This window comes from Hyla sarda, chromosome 10 (genome assembly GCF_029499605.1).
Source record: "Hyla sarda isolate aHylSar1 chromosome 10, aHylSar1.hap1, whole genome shotgun sequence".
Taxonomy (NCBI): Eukaryota; Metazoa; Chordata; class Amphibia; order Anura; family Hylidae; genus Hyla; species Hyla sarda.
Window position 1 is genome coordinate 4268718 of NC_079198.1, and position 27965 is coordinate 4296682.

Genomic DNA, 27965 nt, shown 5'->3' on the forward strand with positions numbered 1-27965 from the left:
ATACATTGACTGCTGTGAGACCTTATATAGACAGGGATGTATATCCACAGTGGTAGAAAAGAGAAGCCAGTGCACTCACCCAGTCAGCAGAACTTCTTTATTTCAAGATGCAGCGACGTACATGATTGAAGTGGTTCTGAGGACAATCCCCGTGTATACCTAGCAGAGCGGTGTGGCAGGGATGCTCACCGAAGCACAACGGTGCCGTTTCACGCCGATGGGCGTTTCTTCAGGCGCACTAGGTCACCGAGTGCGCCTGAAGAAACGCCCATCGGCGTGAAACGGCACCGTTGTGCTTTGGTGAATGTCCCTGCCACACCGCTCTGCTAGGTATACACGGGGATTGTCCTCAGAACCACTTCAATCATGTACGTCGCTGCATCTTGAAATAAAGAAGTTCTGCTGACTGGGTGAGTGCACTGGCTTCTCTTTTCTACCATTGTGGATATTTGTTCTGGACTGTGCTATAGCCATAGTTGCACCCCCTTATTTCACCCCGTTCACTCCGCCTTACACATCATCTAGCTTATACACTGAGGTGTCTACAGCAGTGCCCAGGCTCCCCGCTACCTCCCCCACGATTTGATAGACAGGGATGTGTCAGCTCTACAGGCAGTTCTTTTCCCCCCTCATGGCTTGGTGTTCGCTCTGATATATAGACAGGACTGTGTCTGAACACTGCAGGTAGTTCTTTCCTCCTCATGGCTTGGTGTTTGCTCTGATATATAGACAGGACTGTGTCTGAGCTCTACAGGCAGTCCTTTCACCCTCATGGCTTGGTGTTTGCTCTTATATATAGACAGGACTGTGTCTGAGCTCTACAGGCAGTCCTTTCATCCTCATGGCTTGGTGTTTGCTCTTATATATACAGACAGGACTGTGTCTGAGCTCTACAGGCAGTTCTTTCCTCCTCATGGCTTGGTGTTTGCTCTTATATATAGACAGGACTGTGTCTTGTCCGATCAGGTGAATTTACCATCAAAGTGGAGACATCTCAGGGATTATCAGGAAAAATGGGAGGAGCCAGAGATAAATATCACGTGTCACAGCAAAGGGTATGAATACTTATGTCACTACCAAATTTCAGATGTTCATTTTTAATACATTTTCTAGATTTGTGGGGAGAGAAGAATGATGGGGGAACTCTGACAGTATCACACAGGCCTAGATACAGCACCTCAGTAAACAGTATCACACATGATGAGATTAGATACAGCACCTCAGTAAACAGTATCACACATGATGAGATTAGATACAGCGCCTCAGTAAACAGTATCACACATGATGAGATTAGATACAGCACCTCAGTAAACAGTATCACACAAGACAGGACTAGATACAGGGGCTCAGAAGACAGTATCACACATGATGAGATTAGATACAGCACCTCAGCAAACAGTATCACACATGATGAGATTAGATACAGCACCTCAGTAAACAGTATCACACAAGACATACCTAGATACAGGCTCAGCAGCCAGTATCACACACGATAGAGATACACAGCTCAGTATGAAAACAGAATTATACTCAGCCCAGCAGTTGGTTGCCAATATCAAACATGGCGGCATCCTGCAGTAAGGCCATTTTGATGACGTACACGGAAGTGCGCCGGGCATTAAGCTTCTGACTTCCGACCTTCTCCAAGATGGCGGCGCCCTTTGTCCGGCTGTAGTCTTGTCTGTAGGATGTGATTTCCCCGCGGATCAGGGATGGCAGGTACCGAGCGGAGAATGTGTGTGTGTGAGGAGCGGAGTGTACGGGGGAGGGGCCTGAGGGGTCATGTGAGCAGACTGCGCCTCCTCCCCGATATACCGCGACTCCAGCTGTATGGACTGTGATGCCACCCCTCCCCCCACTGTAATGTCAGGTCTATAGAATAAACCCCTCTTGGGTCATGTGATGTCAGGTGTATATGATGTCTCCTCCTCCTCCCCCTGTGTCATGTGATATCAGGTGTATATGATGACCCCTCCCCCTGTGTCATGTGATGTCAGGTGTATATGATGACCCCTCCCCCTGTGTCATGTGATGTCAGGTGTATATGGTGACTCCTCCTCCTGTGTCATGTGATGTCAGGTGTATATGATGACTCCTCCCCCTGTGTCATGTGATGTCAGGTGTATATGATGACCCCTCCCCCTCCCCCTGTGTCATGTGATGTCAGGTGTAAATGATGACCCCTCCCCCTGTGTCATGTGATGTCAGGTGTATGTGATGACTCCTCCCCCTGTGTCATGTGATGTCAGGTGTATATGATGACTCCTCCCCCTGTGTTATGTGATGTCAGGTGTATATGATGACTCCTCCCCCTGTGTCATGTGATGTCAGGTGTATAATGTGACTCCTCCCCCTGTGTCATGTGATGTCAGGTGTATATGGTGACTCTTCCCCCAGTGTCATGTGATGTCAGGTGTATATGATGACTCCTCCCCCAGTGTCATGTGAAATCAGGTGTATATGATGACTCCTCCCCCTGTGTCATGTGATGTCAGGTGTATATGATGACTCCTCCCCCTGTGTCATGTGATGTCAGGTGTATATGATGACTCCTCCCCCAGTGTCATGTGATGTCAGGTGTATATGATGACTCCTCCCCCTGTGTCATGTGATGTCAGGTGTATATGATGACTCCTCCCCCTGTGTCATGTGATGTCAGGTGTATATGGTGACTCCTCCCCCAGTGTCATGTGATGTCAGGTGTATATGGTGACTCCTCCCCCAGTGTCATGTGATGTCAGGTGTATATGGTGACTCCTCCCCCAGTGTCATGTGATGTCAGGTGTATATGGTGACTCCTCCCCCAGTGTCATGTGATGTCAGGTGTATATGGTGACTCCTCCCCCAGTGTCATGTGGTGTCAGGTGTATATGATGACTCCTTCCCCTGTGTCATGTGATGTCAGGTGTATATGATGACTCCTCCCCCAGTGTCATGTGATGTCAGGTGTATATGATGACTCCTCCCCCAGTGTCATGTGATGTCAGGTGTATATGATGACTCCTCCCCCTGTGTCGTGTGATGTCAGGTGTATATGATGACTCCTCCCCCAGTGTCGTGTGATGTCAGGTGTATATGATGACTCCTCCCCCTGTGTCGTGTGATGTCAGGTGTATATGATGACTCCTCCCCCAGTGTCATGTGATGTCAGGTGTATATGATGACTCCTCCCCCTGTGTCGTGTGATGTCAGGTGTATATGATGACTCCTCCCCCAGTGTCGTGTGATGTCAGGTGTATATGATGACTCCTCCCCAAGTGTCATGTGATGTCAGGTGTATATGATGACTCCTCCCCAAGTGTCATGTGATGTCAGGTGTATATGATGACTCCTCCCCCAGTGTCATGTGATGTCAGGTGTATATGATGACTCCTCCCCCTGTGTCATGTGATGTCAGGTGTATAATGTGACTCCTCCCCCTGTGTCATGTGATGTCAGGTGTATATGGTGACTCTTCCCCCAGTGTCATGTGATGTCAGGTGTATATGATGACTCCTCCCCCAGTGTCATGTGATGTCAGGTGTATATGATGACTCCTCCCCCAGTGTCATGTGATGTCAGGTGTATATGATGACTCCTCCCCCAGTGTCATGTGATGTCAGGTGTATATGATGACTCCTCCCCAAGTGTCATGTGATGTCAGGTGTATATGATGACTCCTCCCCCTGTGTCATGTGATGTCAGGTGTATATGATGACTCCTCCCCCAGTGTCATGTGATGTCAGGTGTATATGGTGACTCCTCCCCCAGTGTCATGTGATGTCAGGTGTATATGGTGACTCCTCCCCCAGTGTCATGTGATGTCAGGTGTATATGGTGACTCCTCCCCCAGTGTCATGTGATCTCAGGTGTATATGGTGACTCCTCCCCCAGTGTCATGTGATGTCAGGTGTATATGGTGACTCCTCCCCCAGTGTCATGTGATGTCAGGTGTATATGGTGACTCCTCCCCCAGTGTCATGTGATGTCAGGTGTATATGATGACTCCTCCCCCAGTGTCATGTGATGTCAGGTGTATATGATGACTCCTCCCCCTGTGTCATGTGATGTCAGGTGTATATGGTGACTCCTCCCGCAGTGTCATGTGATGTCAGGTGTATATGGTGACTCCTCCCCCAGTGTCATGTGATGTCAGGTGTATATGGTGACTCCTCCCCCAGTGTCATGTGATGTCAGGTGTATATGGTGACTCCTCCCCCAGTGTCATGTGATGTCAGGTGTATATGGTGACTCCTCCCCCAGTGTCATGTGATGTCAGGTGTATATGATGACTCCTCCCCCAGTGTCATGTGATGTCAGGTGTATATGGTGACTCCTCCCCCAGTGTCATGTGATGTCAGGTGTATATGGTGACTCCTCCCCCAGTGTCATGTGATGTCAGGTGTATATGGTGACTCCTCCCCCAGTGTCATGTGATGTCAGGTGTATATGGTGACTCCTCCCCCAGTGTCATGTGATGTCAGGTGTATATGGTGACTCCTCCCCCTGTGTCATGTGATGTCAGGTGTATATGGTGACTCCTCCCCCTGTGTCATGTGATGTCAGGTGTATATGGTGACTCCTCCCCCTGTGTCATGTGATGTCAGGTGTATATGATGACTCCTCCCCCTGTGTTATGTGATGTCAGGTGTATAAGGTGACTCCTCCCCCTGTGTCATGTGATGTCAGGTGTATATGATGACTCCTCCCCCTGTGTTATGTGATGTCAGGTGTATAAGGTGACTCCTCCTCCTGTGTCATGTGATGTCAGGTGTATAAGGTGACTCCTCCTCCTGTGTCATGTGATGTCAGGTGTATATGGTGACTCTTTCTCCTGTGTCATGTGATGTCAGGTGTATATGACTCCTCCCCCTGTGTCATGTGATGTCAGGTGTATATGGTGACTCCTCCCCCTGTGTCATGTGATGTCAGGTGTATATGATGACTCCTCCTCCTGTGTCATGTGATGTCAGGTGTATATGGTGTCTCCTCCCCCTGTGTCATGTGATGTCAGGTGTATATGATGACTCTTCCTCCTGTGTCATGTGATGTCAGGTGTATATGGTGACTCCTCCCCCTGTGTCATGTGATGTCAGGTGTATATGATGACTCCCCCTGTGTCATGTGATGTCAGGTGTATATGATGACTCCTCCCCCTGTGTTATGTGATGTCAGGTGTATATGATGACTCCTCCCCCTGTGTTATGTGATGTCAGGTGTATATGATGACTCCTCCCCCTGTGTCATGTGATGTCAGGTGTATGTGATGACTCCTCCTCCTGTGTCATGTGATGTCAGGTGTATGTGATGACTCCTCCTCCTGTGTCATGTGATGTCAGGTGTATGTGATGACTCCTCCTCCTGTGTCATGTGATGTCAGGTGTATGTGATGACTCCTCCTCCTGTGTCATGTGATGTCAGGTGTATGTGATGACTCCTCCTCCTGTGTCATGTGATGTCAGGTGTATGTGATGACTCCTCCTCCTGTGTCATGTGATGTCAGGTGTATGTGATGACTCCTCCCCCTGTGTCATGTGATGTCAGGTGTATATGATGACTCCTCCCCCTGTGTTATGTGATGTCAGGTGTATATGATGACTCCTCCCCCTGTGTCATGTGATGTCAGGTGTATGTGATGACTCCTCCTCCTGTGTCATGTGATGTCAGGTGTATGTGATGACTCCTCCTCCTGTGTCATGTGATGTCAGGTGTATGTGATGACTCCTCCTCCTGTGTCATGTGATGTCAGGTGTATGTGATGACTCCTCCTCCTGTGTCATGTGATGTCAGGTGTATGTGATGACTCCTCCTCCTGTGTCATGTGATGTCAGGTGTATATGACTCCTCATCCCCGTGTCATGTGATGTGAGGTGTATATGATGACTCCTCCCCCTGTGTTATGTGATGTCAGGTGTATATGATGACTCCTCCCCCTGTGTCATGTGATGTCAGGTGTATATGATGACTCCTCCCCCTGTGTTATGTGATGTCAGGTGTATATGATGACTCCTCCCCTGTGTCATGTGATGTCAGGTGTATCTGAGGGGTCTTGTGGAGTTCTTGGCCCCGCCCCCTGATGATGCGTTCTTGTCTCCGCCCAGCCATGGATTTCCCTCAGCACAGTCAGCTGGTCCTGGAGCAGTTGAACCAGCAGCGTCAGCTCGGCCTCCTGTGTGACTGCACCTTCGTGGTGGATGGAATCGATTTCAAGGCGCACAAGGCCGTGCTCGCAGCGTGCAGCCAGTACTTCCGCATGCTGTTCGTGGAGCAGAAAGACGTGGTTCACCTGGACATCAGCAATGCGGCAGGTAACACACCACAAGTAACACACACAACACTGTACACCACAGGTAACACACACAGCACTGCTACATCACAGGTAACACACACAACACTGTACACCACAGGTAACACACACAACACTACTACACCACAGGTAACACACACAACACTGCTACACCACAGGTAACACACACAACACTGTACACCACAGGTAACACACACAACACTACTACACCACAGGTAACACACACAACACTGCTACACCACAGGTAACACACACAACACTGCTACACCACAGGTAACACACACAGCACTGTACATCACAGGTAACACACACACAACACTGCTACATCACAGGTAACACACACAACACTGTACACCACAGGTAACACACACAACACTACTACACCACAGGTAACACACACAACACTACTACACCACAGGTAACACACACAACACTACTACACCACAGGTAACACACACAACACTGTACACCACAGGTAACACACACAACACTGCTACACCACAGGTAACACACACAACACTGCTACACCACAGGTAACACACACAACACTGTACACCACAGGTAACACACACAACATTGTACATCACAGGTAACACACACACAACACTGCTACACCACAGGTAACACACACAGCACTGTACATCACAGGTAACACACACAACACTGTACACCACAGGTAACATACACAACACTGCTACATCACAGGTAACACACACAACACTACTACACCACAGGTAACACACACAACACTACTACACCACAGGTAACACACACAACACTACTACACCACAGGTAACATACACAACACTGCTACATCACAGGTAACACACACAACACTGTACACCACAGGTAACACACACAACACTACTACACCACAGGTAACATACACAACACTGCTGCATCACAGGTAACACACACAACACTGTACATCACAGGTAACACATACACCACTGTACACCACAGGTAACACACACAACACTGCTACATCACAGGTAACACACACAACACTGCTACATCACAGGTAACACACACAACACTGCAACATCACAGGTAACACACACAGCACTGTACACCACAGGTAGCACACACAGCACTGCTACATCACAAGTAACACACACACACACTGCTACACCACAGGTAACACACACACCACTGCTACACCACAGGTAACACACACACCACTGCTACATCACAGGTAACACACACAGCACTGCTACACCACAGGTAACACACACAACACTGTACACCACAGGTAACACACACAACACTGTACATCACAGGTAACACACACAACACTGTACACCACAGGTAACGCACACAACACTGTACACCACAGGTAACACACACAACATTGTACACCACACGTAACACACACAGCACTGTACACCACAGGTAACACACACAACACTGTACACCACACGTAACACACACAACACTGTACACCACAGGTAACACACACAACACTGTACACCACAGGTAACACACACAACACTGTACACCACAGGTAACACACACAGCACTGTACACCACAGGTAACACACACAACACTGTACACCACAGGTAACACACACAACACTGTACATCACAGGTAACACACACAACACTGTACACCACAGGTAACACACACAACACTGCTACATCACAGGTAACACACCACAGGTAACACACACAACACTGCTACACCACAGGTAACACACACAACACTGTACACCACAGGTAACACACACAACACTGTACACCACAGGTAACACACCACAGGTAACACACACAACACTGCTACACCACAGGTAACACACACAACACTGTACACCACAGGTAACACACACAACACTGTACACCACAGGTAACACACACAACACTGTACACCACAGGTAACACACACACCACTGCTACATCACAGGTAACACACACAACACTGTACACCACAGGTAACACACACAACACTGTACACCACAGGTAACACACACAACACTGTACACCACAGGTAACACACACAACACTACTACATCACAGGTAACACACACAGCACTACTACATCACAGGTAACACACACAACACTGCTACATCACAGGTAACACACCACAGGTAACACACACAACACTGTACACCACAGGTAACACACCACAGGTAACACACACAACACTGTACACCACAGGTAACACACACAACACTGTACACCACAGGTAACACACACAACACTGTACCCCACAGGTAACACACACACAACACTGCTACATCACAGGTAACACACACAACACTGTACACCACAGGTAACACACACAACACTGTACACCACAGGTAACACACACAACACTGTACACCACAGATAACACACACACAACACTGTTACATCACAGGTAACACACACAACACTGTACACCACAGGTAACACACACAACACTGTACACCACAGGTAACACACACAACACTGTACACCACAGGTAACACACACAACACTGTACACCACAGGTAACACACACAACACTGTACACCACAGGTAACACACACAACACTACACCACAGGTAACACACCACAGGTAACATACACAACACTGTACACCACAGGTAACACACCACAGGTAACACACACAACCCTGCTACACCACAGGTAACACACACAACACTGTACACCACAGGTAACACACACAACACTGCTACACCACAGGTAACACACACAACACTGTACACCACAGGTAACACACACAACACTGTACACCACAGGTAACACACACAACACTGTACACCACAGGTAACACACACAACACTACTACACCACAGGTAACATACACAACACTGCTGCATCACAGGTAACACACACAACACTGTACACCACAGGTAAAACACACAACACTACTACACCACAGGTAACATACACAACACTGCTGCATCACAGGTAACACACACAACACTGTACATCACAGGTAACACATACACCACTGTACACCACAGGTAACACACACAACACTGTACACCACAGGTAACACACACAACACTGTACACCACAGGTAACACACACAACACTACTACACCACAGGTAACATGCACAACACTGTACACCACATGTAACACACACAACACTGTACACCACAGGTAACACACACAACACTACTACACCACAGGTAACATACACAACACTGCTGCATCACAGGTAACACACACAACACTGTACATCACAGGTAACACATACACCACTGTACACCACAGGTAACACACACAACACTGCTACATCACAGGTAACACACACAACACTGCTACATCACAGGTAACACACACAACACTGCTACATCACAGGTAACACACACACCACTCCTACACCACAGGTAACACACACAACACTGTACATCGCAGGTATCACGCACAGCACTGCTACATCACAGGTAACACACACAACACTGCAACATCACAGGTAACACACACAGCACTGTACACCACAGGTAGCACACACAGCACTGCTACATCACAAGTAACACACACACACACTGCTACACCACAGGTAACACACACACCACTGCTACATCACAGGTAACACACACAGCACTGCTACACCACAGGTAACACACACAACACTGTACACCACAGGTAACACACACAACACTGTACATCACAGGTAACACACACAACACTGTACACCACAGGTAACGCACACAACACTGTACACCACAGGTAACACACACAACATTGTACACCACACGTAACACACACAGCACTGTACACCACAGGTAACACACACAACACTGTACACCACACGTAACACACACAACACTGTACACCACAGGTAACACACACAACACTGTACACCACAGGTAACACACACAACACTGTACACCACAGGTAACACACACAGCACTGTACACCACAGGTAACACACACAACACTGTACACCACAGGTAACACACACAACACTGTACATCACAGGTAACACACACAACACTGTACACCACAGGTAACACACACAACACTGCTACATCACAGGTAACACACCACAGGTAACACACACAACACTGCTACACCACAGGTAACACACACAACACTGTACACCACAGGTAACACACACAACACTGTACACCACAGGTAACACACCACAGGTAACACACACAACACTGCTACACCACAGGTAACACACACAACACTGTACACCACAGGTAACACACACAACACTGTACACCACAGGTAACACACACAACACTGTACACCACAGGTAACACACACACCACTGCTACATCACAGGTAACACACACAACACTGTACACCACAGGTAACACACACAACACTGTACACCACAGGTAACACACACAACACTGTACACCACAGGTAACACACACAACACTACTACATCACAGGTAACACACACAGCACTACTACATCACAGGTAACACACAACACTGCTACATCACAGGTAACACACCACAGGTAACACACACAACACTGTACACCACAGGTAACACACCACAGGTAACACACACAACACTGTACACCACAGGTAACACACACAACACTGTACACCACAGGTAACACACACAACACTGTACCCCACAGGTAACACACACACAACACTGCTACATCACAGGTAACACACACAACACTGTACACCACAGGTAACACACACAACACTGTACACCACAGGTAACACACACAACACTGTACACCACAGATAACACACACACAACACTGTTACATCACAGGTAACACACACAACACTGTACACCACAGGTAACACACACAACACTGTACACCACAGGTAACACACACAACACTGTACACCACAGGTAACACACACAACACTGTACACCACAGGTAACACACCACAGGTAACATACACAACACTGTACACCACAGGTAACACACCACAGGTAACACACACAACCCTGCTACACCACAGGTAGCACACACAACACTGTACACCACAGGTAACACACACAACACTGCTACACCACAGGTAACACACACAACACTGTACACCACAGGTAACACACACAACACTGTACACCACAGGTAACACACACAACACTGCTACACCACAGGTAACACACACAACACTGTACACCACAGGTAACATGCACAACACTGTACACCACATGTAACACACACAACACTGTACACCACAGGTAACACACACAACACTGTACACCACAGGTAACACACACACCACTGCTACATCACAGGTAACACACACAACACTGCTACATCACAGGTAACACACACAACACTGTACACCACAGGTAACACACCACAGGTAACACACACAACACTGCTACATCACAGGTAACACACCACAGGTAACACACACAACACTGTTACATCACAGGTAACACACACAACACTGTACACCACAGGTAACACACACAACACTGTACACCACAGGTAACACACACAACACTGCTACACCACAGGTAACACACACAACACTGCTACATCACAGGTAACACACCACAGGTAACACACACAACACTGTACACCCCAGGTAACACACCACAGGTAACACACACAACACTGTACACCCCAGGTAACACACAACACTGTACACCACAGGTAACACACACAACACTGTACACCACAGGTAACACACACAACACTGTACACCACAGGTAACACACACAACACTGTACACCACAGGTAACACACACAACACTGTACACCACAGGTAACACACACAACACTGCTACATCACAGGTAACACACACAACACTGTACACCACAGGTAACACACCACAGGTAACACACACAACACTGCTACATCACAGGTAACACACCACAGGTAACACACACAACACTGTTACATCACAGGTAACACACACAACACTGTACACCACAGGTAACACACACAACACTGTACACCACAGGTAACACACACAACACTGCTACACCACAGGTAACACACACAACACTGCTACATCACAGGTAACACACACAACACTGCTACACCACAGGTAACACACACAACACTGCTACATCACAGGTAACACACACAACACTGTACACCACAGGTAACACACACAACACTGTACACCACAGGTAACACACACAACACTGTACATCACAGGGAACACACACACAACACTGCTACATCACAGGTAACACACACAACACTGCTACATCACAGGTAACACACACAACACTACTACACCACAGGTAACACACACAACACTGCTACACCACAGGTAACACACACAACACTGTACACCACAGGTAACACACACAACACTGTACATCACAGGTAACACACACACAACACTGTACATCACAGGTAACACACACAACACTGTACACCACAGGTAACATACACAACACTGCTACATCACAGGTAACACACACAACACTGTACACCACAGGTAACACACACAACACTGTACACCACAGGTAACATACACAACACTGCTACATCACAGGTAACACACACAACACTACTACACCACAGGTAACACACACAACACTACTACACCACAGGTAACATACACAACACTGCTACATCACAGGTAACACACACAACACTGCTACATCACAGGTAACACACACAACACTGCTACACCACAGGTAACACACACAACACTGCTACACCACAGGTAACACACACAACACTACTACACCACAGGTAACACATACACCACTGTACACCACAGGTAACACACACAACACTGCTACACCACAGGTAACACACACAACACTGTACACCACAGGTAACACACACAACACTGTACACCACAGGTAACACACCACAGGTAACACACACAACACTGCTACACCACAGGTAACACACCACAGGTAACACACACAACACTGTACACCACAGGTAACACACACAACACTGCTACATCACAGGTAACACACACAACACTGTACACCACAGGTAACACACAACACTGTACACCACAGGTAACACACCACAGGTAACACACACAACACTGCTACATCACAGGTAACACACCACAGGTAACACACACAACACTGTTACATCACAGGTAACACACACAACACTGTACACCACAGGTAACACACACAACACTGTACACCACAGGTAACACACACAACACTGCTACACCACAGGTAACACACACAACACTGCTACATCACAGGTAACACACACAACACTGCTACACCACAGGTAACACACACAACACTGCTACATCACAGGTAACACACACAACACTGTACACCACAGGTAACACACACAACACTGTACACCACAGGTAACACACACAACACTGTACACCACAGGTAACACACACACCACTGCTACATCACAGGTAACACACACAACACTGCTACATCACAGGTAACACACACAACACTGTACACCACAGGTAACACACACAACACTGCTACATCACAGGTAACACACACAACACTGTACACCACAGGTAACACACACAACACTGTACATCACAGGTAACACACACAACACTGCTACATCACAGGTAACACACACAACACTGCTACATCACAGGTAACACACACAATACTGCTACACCACAGGTAACACACACAGCACTGTACATCACAGGTAACACACACAACACTACTACACCACAGGTAACACACACAACACTGCAACATCACAGGTAACACACACAACACTGTACATCACAGGTAACACACACAACACTACTACATCACAGGTAACACACACCACTGTACATCACAGGTAACACACACAGCACTACTACATCACAGGTAACACACACACCACTGTACATCACAGGTAACACACACAACACTGCTACATCACAGGTAACACACACAGCACTGCTACATCACAGGTAACACACACACCACTGTACATCACAGGTAACACACACACCACTGTGCATCACAGGTAACACACACAATACTGCTACATCACAGGTAACACACACACCACTGCTACATCACAGGTAACACACACAACACTGTACATCACAGGTAACACACACAACACTGCTACACCACAGGTAACACACTTAACACTGCTACATCACAGGTAACATACACAGCACTGCTACATCACAGGTAACCACACAACACTGTACACCACAGGTAGCACACACAGCACTGCTACATCACAGGTAACACACACAACACTGTACACCACAGGTAACACACACAACACTGCTACACCACAGGTAACACACACAACACTACTACATCACAGGTAACACACACAACACTGCTACATCACAGGTAACACACACAACACTGTACACCACAGGTAACACACACAACACTGCTACATCACAGGTAACACACACAACACTGCTACACCACAGGTAACACACACAACACTGCTACACCACAGGTAACACACACAACACTGCTACACCACAGGTAACACACACAACACTGCTACATCACAGGTAACACACACAACACTGCTACATCACAGGTAACACACACAACACTACTACATCACAGGTAACACACACAACACTACTACATCACAGGTAACACACACAACACTGCAACATCACAGGTAATACACACAACACTGCTACACCACAGGTAACACACACAACACTGCTACATCACAGGTAACACACACAACACTGCTACATCACAGGTAACACACACAATACTGCTACACCACAGGTAACACACACAGCACTGTACATCACAGGTAACACACACAACACTACTACACCACAGGTAACACACACAACACTGCAACATCACAGGTAACACACACAACACTGTACATCACAGGTAACACACACAACACTACTACATCACAGGTAACACACACCACTGTACATCACAGGTAACACACACAGCACTACTACATCACAGGTAACACACACACCACTGTACATCACAGGTAACACACACAACACTGCTACATCACAGGTAACACACACAGCACTGCTACATCACAGGTAACACACACACCACTGTACATCACAGGTAACACACACACCACTGTGCATCACAGGTAACACACACAATACTGCTACATCACAGGTAACACACACACCACTGCTACATCACAGGTAACACACACAACACTGTACATCACAGGTAACACACACAACACTGCTACACCACAGGTAACACACTTAACACTGCTACATCACAGGTAACATACACAGCACTGCTACATCACAGGTAACCACACAACACTGTACACCACAGGTAGCACACACAGCACTGCTACATCACAGGTAACACACACAACACTGTACACCACAGGTAACACACACAACACTGCTACACCACAGGTAACACACACAACACTACTACATCACAGGTAACACACACAACACTGCTACATCACAGGTAACACACACAACACTGTACACCACAGGTAACACACACAACACTGCTACATCACAGGTAACACACACAACACTGCTACACCACAGGTAACACACACAACACTGCTACACCACAGGTAACACACACAACACTGCTACACCACAGGTAACACACACAACACTGCTACATCACAGGTAACACACACAACACTGCTACATCACAGGTAACACACACAACACTACTACATCACAGGTAACACACACAACACTACTACATCACAGGTAACACACACAACACTGCAACATCACAGGTAATACACACAACACTACTACATCACAGGTAACACACACAACACTGTACATCACAGGTAACACACACAACACTCCTACACCACAGGTAAAACACCACAGTTAACACACATAACACTGCTACATCACAGGTAACACACACACCACTGCTACATCACAGGTAACACACACAGCACTGCTACACCACAGGTAACACACACAGCACGGCTACATCACAGGTAACACACACACCACTGCTACATCACAGGTAACACACACAACACTGCTACACCACAGGTAACACACACAACACTGTACACCACAGGTAACACACACAGCACGGCTACATCACAGGTAACACACACACCACTGCTACATCACAGGTAACACACACAACACTGTACACCACAGGTAACACATACACCACTGCTACATCACAGGTAACACACACACCACTGCTACATCACAGGTAACACACACAACACTGTGCACCACAGGTAACACACACACCACTGCTACATCACAGGTAACACACACACCACTGCTACATCACAGGTAACTAGTAGTAGTTCTCTTCAAAAAGATGTTCTGCAGCAGCTGAGGATGTCTGTCTGTGAAGGCGACGGACAGCGACTCCCATCATCTGTGAGTTTGGGGGCCGTAGTCCAGCGCAGCTTAGAGGGGATTGTCTACACTGATACATTGTAACAAAGTAAGCTGTGAACAGAAGAATGGAAATGTAAACTCTACTGCTATTCTGGTAGGGTCTAGGTCTCCAAACAGTGTGCCTCCAGCTGTTGTAAAACTCCAACTCCCCAATGGCTGTCCGGGCATGCTGGGAGTTGTAGTTTTGCAACGTCTGTGCTGGAGTATTGTGAGCCGACTGCCTCTCTCCTCCCTGCTGTGCCAGGTCTGGGTCAGGTGCTGGAGTTCATGTACACGGCGCGGCTGAACCTGACGCGGGAGAATGTGGAGGACGTCCTGGTGGTGGCCGGGTTTCTGCAGATGCAGGAGATCGTGAACGCCTGCACCGCCCTGAAGTCGCTCAGCATCTCCTCCTCACAGGGACCTCACAGCCTGGGGGCCATCACATCCACACAAGGCAGAGGTGAGCGGGCCGGGCCTGGGGGGTGTGGGTTGTCAGTGTCCGGACCAGGGTGAGCGGGCGGGGCCTGGGGGGTGTGGGTTGTCAGTGTCCGGACCAGGGTGAGCGGGCGGGGCCTGGGGGGTGTGGGTTGTCAGTGTCCGGACCAGGGTGAGCGGGCGGGGCCTGGGGGGGGTGGGTTGTCAGTGTCCGGACCAGGGTGAGCGGGCGGGGCCTGGGGGGTGTGGGTTGTCAGTGTCCGGACCAGGGTGAGCGTGCGGGGCCTGGGGGGTGTGGGTTGTCAGTGTCCGGACCAGGGTGAGCGTGCCGGGCCTGGGGGGTGTGGGCGGTCGTTGTCCATTCTAGAGGGTGTTGGCTGTCAGCACCTGGGCCGGGGTGAGCGGATGGGGCCTGGGGGTAGTCAACTTCCAAACTGGGGGGAGGGGCTGTCAGCGTCTGGTCTAGAGGGTGTTGACTGTCAGCGTCTGGGCCAGGGTGAGTGGATGGGGCCTCTGGGGTTGTGGGCTGTCAGTGTCCAGTCGAGAGGGTGTTGGCTGTCAGTGTCCGGTCTGGGGGATGTGGGCTGTCTGTGTATGGCCCCGGAGGGTATGGGCTGTCAGTGTCCGTCCTGGGGGTATGGGCTGACATTGTCCGTCCTGGGGGGGGGGGTATGGTCTAACATTGTCCGTCCTGGGGGGTATGGTCTGACATTGTCCGTCCTGGGGGGTATGGGATGTCATTGTCCTTCCTGGGGGGTATGGGCTGTCAGTGTCCGTTCTGGGAGGGTATGGGCTGTCATTGTCTGTCCTGTGGCGGGGGGGCTGTCAGTGTCTGCCCTGGGAAGGTATGGGCTCTCATTGTTCGTCCTGGGAGGGTATGGGCTGTCATTGTCTGTCCTGGGGGGGGGGGGGGGGTATGGGCTGTCATTGTCCGTCCTGGAGGGGGGGGGGGGGGCTGTCATTGTCCGTCCTGGAGGGGGGGGGGGGCTGTCATTGTCCGTCCTGGAGGTGGGAGGGGGGGTGCTGTCATTGTCCATCCTGGGGGTGGGCGCTGTCAGCGTCCGACCGGTGGTCATATCCTCTGTGTCCTCCTCTTCTGAAGATGTCACTGACTACTCTCCGCCGGCTGAAGAAGGGGAAAGTGACCTGGAGACGACCAATCCCACCGCCACCATCTACCCACTGGATGAGGCCGCAGACAGAGCGTGTCCGGGAGGTGAGAGGAGCGGCAGTCTGGGTGGTGACCCCCCTACCCCTCTGCGGTAGATTATTCACCTTCATTTTTTCCTGTAGGTGGCGACGTCACCAGACTGAGGCTTCAGGAGGAGAGCGGAGCGGGGCCGCAGCCTGAGGAGGAAACGGCAATGATCAGCTCTGAAGGAGGTGAGGACCGGCGGGTGTGCGGGTGCCCACATGCCTCTTGACAAAGCCACTTATGTGGTGGAACGTTGAGGGGGGCAGTGTTTTTTTTGGTTTTAATAGCTGTGTGCTTTAACCTATAATGGTAGGAAAGGGACATTGTCTGCTGGAATGTCCCCTACAGTCTAGTCACTGATAATGGAGATAGTCAAGACAAAATACCTTTAAGTTATGGTGGCTAAGTGCACACAGAGTTTTAAATGTGTGATTCTCATTTAGATTTTTCATTATTGTTTGTGGACCATATTAATAAAGTCCTGTAAATAATCCATTTTTGATAGTTGGGAACTCGAGTTTTTTTTTTTACTACTTCTGGTGGTCTATGAGTTGTGCGAGCACCAGTGAACCCAGTATATGACCCTTACTCCCCCCGACATAGTACTGGGTGACTCGCCCTCCCCCGCCGTAGAGTCAGGTGACCCATCTGTTCTTTTTTTTTCTGGCTACAGACGGTCGGGCAGTGAAGTTGGGGGATTTGTTGTCTTCCGGCACCTGGTCCCCAACCGATCAGGAGAAGACTATAGACGTCTCTGTGGGGGAATCTGAGGGCACAGACGAGGAGGTGTCTGGCAGTGACTCTTCACAGGAACATGGAACTACTCCAGTGCCAGAAGAAGTCTGCGAGAGCATGTGTCCCCTGATCCCGGGGCCCGAACCTGCAGAAGACGGGAGAGAGGAGAACGAAAACATCACCGATGAGAATACAGCGAAACCTGCAGCCGACAGTCAGGGGCCCCAGAGACATCTGCGCTCAGGAGTAACCAACTACACTGATCGCACAGAGTCACGACCCTACAGCTCTACAACTCACGTGTGTGAGGTAAGTGAGGGACTTATAGAGCTGGTGCACATGCAGCAGAGCTGATAACTAAAAGTCAACTCTCTGGTTTTCTGTAGGACAGCATATAGTGTCCACATTCATTACACTCCCCCTGTCTCTTCATAACACTCCCCCTGTCTCTTCATAACACTCCCCCTGTCTCTTCATAACACTCCCCCTGTCTCTTCATAACACTCCCCTGTCTTTTCATTACATTCCCCCTGTCTTTTCATTACACTCCCCCTGTCTTTTCATTACACTCCCCCTGTCTTTTCATTACACTCCCCCTGTCTTTTCATTACACTCCCAGTCTCTTCATTACACTCCCAGTCTCTTCATTACACTCCCAGTCTCTTCATTACACTCCCTCTGTCTTTTCATTACACTCCCTCTGTCTTTTCATTACACTCCCCCTGTCTTTTCATTACACTCCCAGTCTCTTCATTACACTCCCAGTCTCTTCATTACACTCCCAGTCTCTTCATTACACTCCCCGTCTCTTCATTACACTCCCTCTGTCTCTTCATTACACTCCCCCCGTCACTTCATTACTCTCCCCCTGTCTCTTTATTACACTCCCCCGTCTCTTCATTACACTCCCCCTGTCTCTTCATTACACTCCCCCGTCACTTCATTACACTCCCCTGTCTCTTTATTACACTCCCCCTGTCTCTTTATTACACTCCCCCTGTCTCTTTATTACACTCCCCCTGTCTCTTTATTACACTCCCCCCGTCACTTCATTACTCTCCCCCTGTCTCTTTATTACTCTCCCCCTGTCTCTTTATTGCTCTCCCCCTGTCTCTTTATTACGCTCCCCCTGTCTCTTTATTACTCTCCCCCTGTCTCTTTATTGCTCTCCCCCTGTCTCTTTATTACGCTCCCCCTGTCTCTTTATTACTCTCCCCCTGTCTCTTCATTACACTCCCCTATCTCTTCTTTTGTATCCAGGCTAGAGGGGGCCCAGTGGGGTCCTAGAGCCTCCCCTATTGTACAGTTTCCCCAATAATCTTCTCCTTTTCCTCTGATACAGTCATCACCTCCATAGATCTTCATTCCCGTCACACATAGAAGGATTAATTCCATTCCAACAACTCCTTCCTTCCTGGTGCGTTATTATTTTTGTCAGTGTAATGTACAGTAGGGGGCGCTATTCCCTAAAACACCTCAGCAGCTGTAAAACCTACCTTGATAAAGCAGAAGCATTGTGTCAGTCATGAATCTTCTTCCAATAGAGGTTCTGCAGCAGCTGCGGTTTGTATTCTGCAGTTTCACGCAGAGCTCCTTGTCATGTATAACACTCGCCCTGTGACATCACAACTCGACGATTATATTATTTTGCTGCATCTATTATTCCAGTATTGCAGCAAGGAATTTACCCACACGGGGAACTACACGCGGCACATCCGTATCCACACCGGGGAGAAACCGTACCGCTGCCACGAGTGCGACAAAGCCTTCTCTGACCCCGCTGCCTGCAAAGCGCATGAGAAGACTCACAGGTGAGGGGGCACCGGACGCTCTGCATGGGAGATGGGGGGGTGGTAGCACTGAGTGTGACCCCTTACCCAACCCCCCTCCTCTTCTCCTCAGCCCATTAAAGCCCCACGGCTGTGATGACTGCGGGAAGAGTTACCGCCTGGTCAGTCTGCTCAACCTGCACAAGAAGCGTCACACCGGGGAGCCCAGCTACTACTGCAAGGTGTGCGGCAAACTCTTCACCACGTCCGGCAACCTCAAGAGACACCAACTGGTCCACAGCGGAGAGAAACCCTATCAGTGCGAGTACTGCAACCGGCCCTTCTCCGATCCCACCTCCAAGATGCGGCACCTGGAGACTCACGACACTAACAAGGAACACAAGTGTCCGCACTGCGACAAGAAGTTTAACCAGGTGGGTGCTGGACAGGATTCTGGTGTTGGGGGGGGGGGGGGGGGGTTGGGTGCCATGACGGTGCTCGGGTTACTTTGTGCCTTTCTCTACAGCTGGGGAATCTGAAGGCCCACCTGAAAATCCACATCGCTGACGGACCCCTGAAGTGCAGAGAGTGCGGGAAGCAGTTCACCACCTCAGGTAAGAGAGGACCGCGTCACTGACATCTGTTCACACACAGCAGGGCCGTCTGATCTCCTCCTTATATTATTTCCTGCAGGAAACCTGAAGAGACACCTGCGCATCCACAGTGGGGAAAAACCCTACGTCTGCGTCCACTGCAAGAGGAAATTTGCTGACCCCGGAGCATTGCAGCGCCATGTCCGGACCCATACCGGTAACACTGCACCACAGAAGCCATTATAATCTGTACTGACCCTCTGTAATGATCACGTGGGCCCATTATGTAATGGGGTTCTCTGTACCCTGAATGGCCCCTTTATTAGTGCCCCATCTGGTAGCACATTTGGCATCTTTGCCCTTCAGAGCCGAAGCCGTTCATTGTGCCCACTAGGTGATGAAATCTTCCTTAAGGGTCTATTCACACATACAGTATTCTGTGCAGATTTGATGCGCAGGATTTCAAGCTGTGTTCAGTCATTTAGTTTACATTGAAATCTGCAGCAGAAAATCCTGCGCCTCAAATCTGCACAGAATACTGTACGTGTGAAGGGGTATTCAGCCCCTAGACATCTTATGCACTATCCAAAGGATAGGGGATTAGATGTCTGATTGCGGGGGTCCCGCAGCTGGGGACCCCCGCGATTTCCCTGCTGCACCCCAGACATCAGGTGCACGGAGCGAACTTCACTCTGTGCCGAATGACCAAATGACTGGCGATGCGGGGAGGAGGCTCGCAACGTAAACGGCCACACCCCCTCAATGCAAGTCTATGGGAGGGGGCATGATGGCCGTCACGCCCCTCCCATAGACTTGCATTGAGGGGGCGTGGCCGTGACATCACAAGCCGGGGGAAGCAGGGAGACTGCAGGGTCCACAGTGGTGGGACCCCCGTGATCAGACATCGTATCCCCTATAAGAGTACCCCTTTAAGGAATATTGGCCCATGTGGACAGGATCACTGACAATTCTCGCCGCACATTAGGTGGACGTCCTGACATGCGGTGTTACCTCATCCCAGAGATGTCTATAGGATTCAGATCTGTGGACCGTCACGGTCATGTTCCTGGAGCCGATCTATGACTATATGAGCCTTGTGTATGGGACATTTTCCCGCTGACAGTCTTCATCTGCCATAGAGGAAACCGCTGCCATGGAGGGAGGAACTTGATTGACCCAAATGCTTAGATAATCTCTGTTCATACAACCATGCACAGGTATCAGAGGAGCCAGGGTGCACCAAGAAAACCCACTAACATGCTTCCAATACCAGTCTGAACTGTTAACACCCGACGGGCTAATCAATTCATAAGGCTTTTGCCCCCCAGCCCCCATTATCATGGGGCCACAGAGATCTGGATCCACCTGACCAGGACATGTTTCTCTATAGGGATCTGGATCCATCTGACCAGGACATGTTTCTCTATAGAGATCTGGATCCATCTAACCAGGTCATGTTTCTCTATAGAGATCTGGATCCATCTGACCAGGTCATGTTTCTCTATAGAGATCTGGATCCATCTAACCAGGCCATGTTTCTCTATAGAGATCTGGATCCATCTGACCAGGACATGTTTCTCTATAGAGATCTGGATCCATCTAACCAGGCCATGTTTCTCTATAGAGATCTGGATCCATCTGACCAGGCCATGTTTCTCTATAGAGATCTGGATCCATCTGACCAGGACATGTTTCTCTATAGAGATCTGGACCCATCTGACCAGGCCATGTTTCTCTATAGAGATCTGGATCCATCTGACCGGGACATGTTTCTCTATAGAGATCTGGATCCATCTGACCAGGCCATGTTTCTCTATAGAGATCTGGATCCATCTGACCAGGCCATGTTTCTCTATAGAGATCTGGATCCATCTGACCAGGACATGTTTCCCCACAGAGATCTGGATCCATCTGACCAGGCCATGTTTCTTTATAGAGATCTGGATCCATCTGACCAGGTAATGTTTCTCTATAGAGATCTGGATCCATCTGACCAGGCCATGTTTCTCTATAGAGATCTGGATCCATCTGACCAGGTCATGTTTCTCTATAGAGATCTCTATCCATCTGACCAGGTCATGTTTCTCTATAGAGATCTGGATCCATCTGACCAGGCCATGTTTCTATATAGAGATCGGGATCCATCTGACCAGGCCATGTTTCTCTATAGAGATCTGGATCCATCTGACCAGGACATGTTTCTCTATAGAGATCTGGATCCATCTGACCAGGTCATGTTTCTCTATAGAGATCTGGATCCATCTGACCAGGTCATGTTTCTCTATAGAGATCTGGATCCATCTGACCAGGCCATGTTTCTCTATAGAGATCTGGATCCATCTGACCAGGACATGTTTCTCTATAGAGATCTGGATCCATCTGACCAGGTCATGTTTCTCCATAGATATCTGGATCCATCTGACCAGGCCATGTTTCTCTATAGAGATCTGGATCCATCTGACCAGGCCATGTTTCTCTATAGAGATCTGGATCCATCTGACCAGGACATGTTTCTCTATAGAGATCTGGATCCATCTGACCAGTACATGTTTCTCTATAGAGATCTGGATCCATCTGACCAGGCCATGTTTCCCCACAGAGATCTGGATCCATCTGACCAGGCCATGTTTCTTTATAGAGATCTGGATCCATCTGACCAGGTCATGTTTCTCTATAGAGATCTGGATCCATCTGATCAGGCCATGTTTCTCTATAGAGATCTGGATCCATCTGACCAGGCCATGTTTCCCCACAGAGATCTGGATCCATCTGACCAGGCCATGTTTCTTTATAGAGATCTGGATCCATCTGACCAGGTCATGTTTCTCTATAGAGATCTGGATCCATCTGATCAGGCCATGTTTCTCTATAGAGATCTGGATCCATCTGACCAGGTCATGTTTCTCTATAGAGATCTGGATCCATCTGACCAGGTCATGTTTCTCGCATTATCGGATTATCGGCAAAGATAATATCGGCCAAACCGATAATCGGTCGATCCCTATTTCCAGTACTAAGGTGATGAGTTGTCAGGTAAGAATCCAGCGATGTATTTGACTGCAGTTTCCTTGCTCTGACCCCTATTGGCGATTAGTTGTTTCCGTTCACAGGATCCCCTTTCGCTGGATGTTTTTCCTGTATTGCACCGTTCGCTCTGGTCAGTGGATTTTCCCATCTAATGTAGATTCACACTGAGACTGATCCCTGGATTTTGTGCTGCACTCTGGGATCACAGGTCTGATCTCTGTACATGGAAGATCAATCTTGAAAGTGCTGGTGTCTATAATAAAGTGGCCACTCAGTGTAGATGGCTCTGTCAAATGATCAAATGTCAGGCATGCCCCCATGTATTTGATCTTCTATTGGTTTTCTTGTGCAGGAGAGAAGCCGTGCCAGTGTATGGTCTGCGGGAAGGCGTTCACCCAGGCTAGCTCCTTGATCGCTCACGTCCGCCAGCACACGGGGGAGAAGCCATACGTATGTGAGCGCTGTGGGAAGAGGTGAGTCTCTGGGGTGTGTATTGTGTCTCCGTTACATCACCTGCTCTTCTGACCAGTCTCCCCCGGTCCGTCAGGTTTGTCCAGTCCAGTCAGCTGGCCAATCACATCCGCCACCACGATAACATCCGGCCGCACAAATGTAAAATCTGCAATAAAGCTTTTGTAAATGTGGGAGACCTGACGAAACACGTCATAATTCACACAGGTGAGCGCCATGTCTGCACGCTAGTCTTGTTATTACTTGTCTCAATGTGACAATAACCTCATCCTGTCTGGTTCCACAGGGGAGAAGCCGTACTTGTGTGACAAGTGTGGTCGCGGGTTCAACCGTGTTGACAACCTGCGATCTCACGTGAGAACCGTTCACAAGGGCAGAGCGGGCATGAAGATGCTGGACCGAGAAGAAGGGGAGGTGGACATAGACGAAGAAGAGGTCAACATTGTGACTGTGCCAGAAGATATGGTGACGCTGGCAACAGAGGACATCGCCAATACGGGTGTTACAGAGCTGACAGGTGAGTGATCCGCCATATTCTTTACTCCTCAATGGTAATGGTGCAAAGCAGACCCCCATATCCAGCCAACAGAGCCCGGCCATAGTAAACACCTTGTCATCCTCATGTACTTGTCTTTCAATAGGGAGAGGGAAACAAGCTTCTGCCAGCTTCTGTCCCCTCCACAATGTTACTCTCCAGACCCCCCATCGAACTGTATCTCCATGACCCCAACCCCACAGTCCTAGTTATAACCCTAAACTTGGAGCCCTCGGTTTGGTTCAGTTTATCTGGGGGAGGAAGGAGATGCAGGCTTTGTATCTAAGCTGTGCCTCTTTCTTTCAGTGGTTCCCATCTCGGCCGCAGTCACAGCCGATGCGACCGAAGCATTAAAAGCCGAAATCACCAAGGCTGTGAAACAGGTGCAGGAAGCAGGTAATCATCTCCGGCGCTCGATCCGCTCCTACAGTATTTGGGAAAAGCCCCACAAGTTAGAAAAAATGAATCCTATAAAAAAATCAGATCACCAACCATTGTGTTGTACACCAGAAAAATCTCTATAACTTAACTTCTGATAAAATGAACCCCCCACCCCACAACACGGAATAGGCCAGTCTGGACGTATCGGTCACGTCCCTAAATATGAAGAGGAAACTACAACAACATAATGCAAATACAGTTCCTATGGATGGTGAACCAGCATAATAGACATCAACAAGTGATGTCTCGCCCAATGTGGATGTTTCTCAGACCCTTAAATGACCCTAAAAGTCGCTCTAGGTCATGTGTAATGGTGCTCTCTCTCCTTGTTTAGGGACTGTCAGGGTACTCACCCTAATAAGAGGGACCCCTGCCCCAGTCTACCTTTGTAACTAAACCTTGAACCTCCTAAGAGTACCAAATTAGGGGGTACTAGGTTCAGTCAAAGAGGTAGATTGGGGGCAGGGGTTCCCCTTATTTGGGCAAGTATCCTGACAGTCCCTGAGCGAGGAGAGGTAGCACCATAACTGACCTACAGGGACTTTTAGGGTCATTGTAGGAGTAATAGCACATCAATCCTCTTCCAGAGACTGCTGGTCAAGCACGACTAAGAAGCATCCAGACAGGACTGGCGGCATCACTTGTGGATGATTATTTGCTGCCCGGCCATCCATAGGAACTGTGTTTGCATTACGTTGTTGTAGTTGACTCTGTAGTTCTCTTCTTATCTGGACACTTGACCGATCTGTCCGGACTGGTGTATTCTGTGTTGTGGGGGTTTATTTTAGCATAGGATTAAAAGTTTAAGGGGTATTATGGGAATTTTGGTTCTTTAAATGTGAGACAGTCTAGTTACTAATATACTTCACTTACCAGTGTTTGGTGACTGGTATCGAATTTCTTTTTCTTTCTTTTGCCGGAAGTTCACATTTTCTGCAGCCTACAAAATGAGTGTTGTCTCGGACCTTTCCCAGCTTGCTGTACGGCCCGAGACAATACATCACAAGTCAGGTGCTGAAAGGGGGCTTGGCTGCTTCGTTTGTTGTCATCAGGGGGCGGCTTGATACACGTTACCGGCGCACATGTGTATGCATTCATCATCACACAGATCCACACCTTGTTTGTCAGGTGATCAAAGGGAGTGTGGCTGTGCTACAATGGGTGGGGCGCACATGTGTGGGAGGGAAATAAGTCACTTCCCATCTTGAAACAAAGGATCCTGGGAATTGTAGTCTGAGGGAGGCCACAGAACCAGGAAATAACCAATTACCAAAAACAAACCAGCAGCATGATGAGGGGACACAGGACACGACCATTTACCACCAACACAAGCACAGATCCTCGATAAGCATGTCCATTACTGTGTGAAACTTACTAAAGTCACCTTATGTTGGATAACCCCTTTTAATTTTTTTTATATTTTTCATGTACTTGGTTGCAGTTACTGCTATAAATTTACATGCGCTCCTGCAACACATAAATTTGCTGCATGTCATGTACCCCCCCCAAGAATCTGCCCTCTGTACTTTTGCCTGTCTTTGCTTTATGTCCTAACCCTTGTGTCCCTCCTCCAGATCCCAACACTCAGATCCTGTACGCCTGCGACTCCTGCGGAGACAAATTCCTCGACGCCAACAGCCTGGCGGAGCACGTCCGGATGCATACGGCGCAGGCGCTGGTTATGTTTCAATCGGACACTGACATTTATCAGCAGTACAGCGCGCCGACCACGTGGCATACGGAGCAGGTGGTCCAGTCCAGCGAGCTCCTCTTTCGCCAGCGGGACGGCACAGACGTACAGCCGCAACCCATGGACTGACCCCCCCCCCACCACCAACCGAGCCGCTCCCACTACATTTCACAGGATTCTGACATTTTAAGCTGTTCTATGTGATAATTTATGGCCTGTACCAGCGCCCGGTGTATGCATTCAATAAATATTATTTTTTAATGTGTGCGTCAGAAGACCAACGGCGGTGTATTCAGAGGAGCCATCGGGATGAAGATTACGCACCCCACCTTGCAGGGGGGGGGGTTCAGCGCCGTTCACACTGCACAGATACGATCCGTGTATTTTAAATCTGTAATTTAAAGGAGTTTTCCAAGATACTGTATACGTGCGCGAATTATGTCAAGGCGTTAATTTTCGTTATGTTCCCTACCTGTGGGTTTTTAATTCTGCGGCCAAATGTTAACTGGGAATCAATAGAGCAGTGTTTCCCAACCAGGGGGCCTCCAGCTGTTGCAAAACTACAACTCCCAGCATGCCCAGACAGCCGAAGGCTGTCCGGGCATGCTGGGAGTTGTAGTTTTGCAACAGC

General features: G+C 48.9%; 1 protein-coding gene across 1 annotated transcript; it reads left to right on the forward strand.

Moving 5' to 3' along the window:
* Positions 1-1582: 1582 nt before the first annotated feature.
* Positions 1583-27884, forward strand: ZBTB17 (zinc finger and BTB domain containing 17). Its single transcript, XM_056543461.1, has 15 exons — positions 1583-1719; positions 6081-6287; positions 16706-16903; positions 17981-18094; positions 18172-18261; positions 18747-19117; positions 20477-20619; positions 20711-21011; positions 21104-21191; positions 21271-21387; positions 24550-24670; positions 24745-24875; positions 24955-25185; positions 25510-25599; positions 27219-27884. The coding sequence occupies exons 1-15, from the start codon at positions 1713-1715 to the stop codon at positions 27461-27463; spliced, it is 2454 nt and encodes an 817-aa protein (XP_056399436.1). The 5' UTR covers positions 1583-1712; the 3' UTR covers positions 27464-27884.
* The last annotated feature ends 81 nt before the right edge of the window (positions 27885-27965 follow it).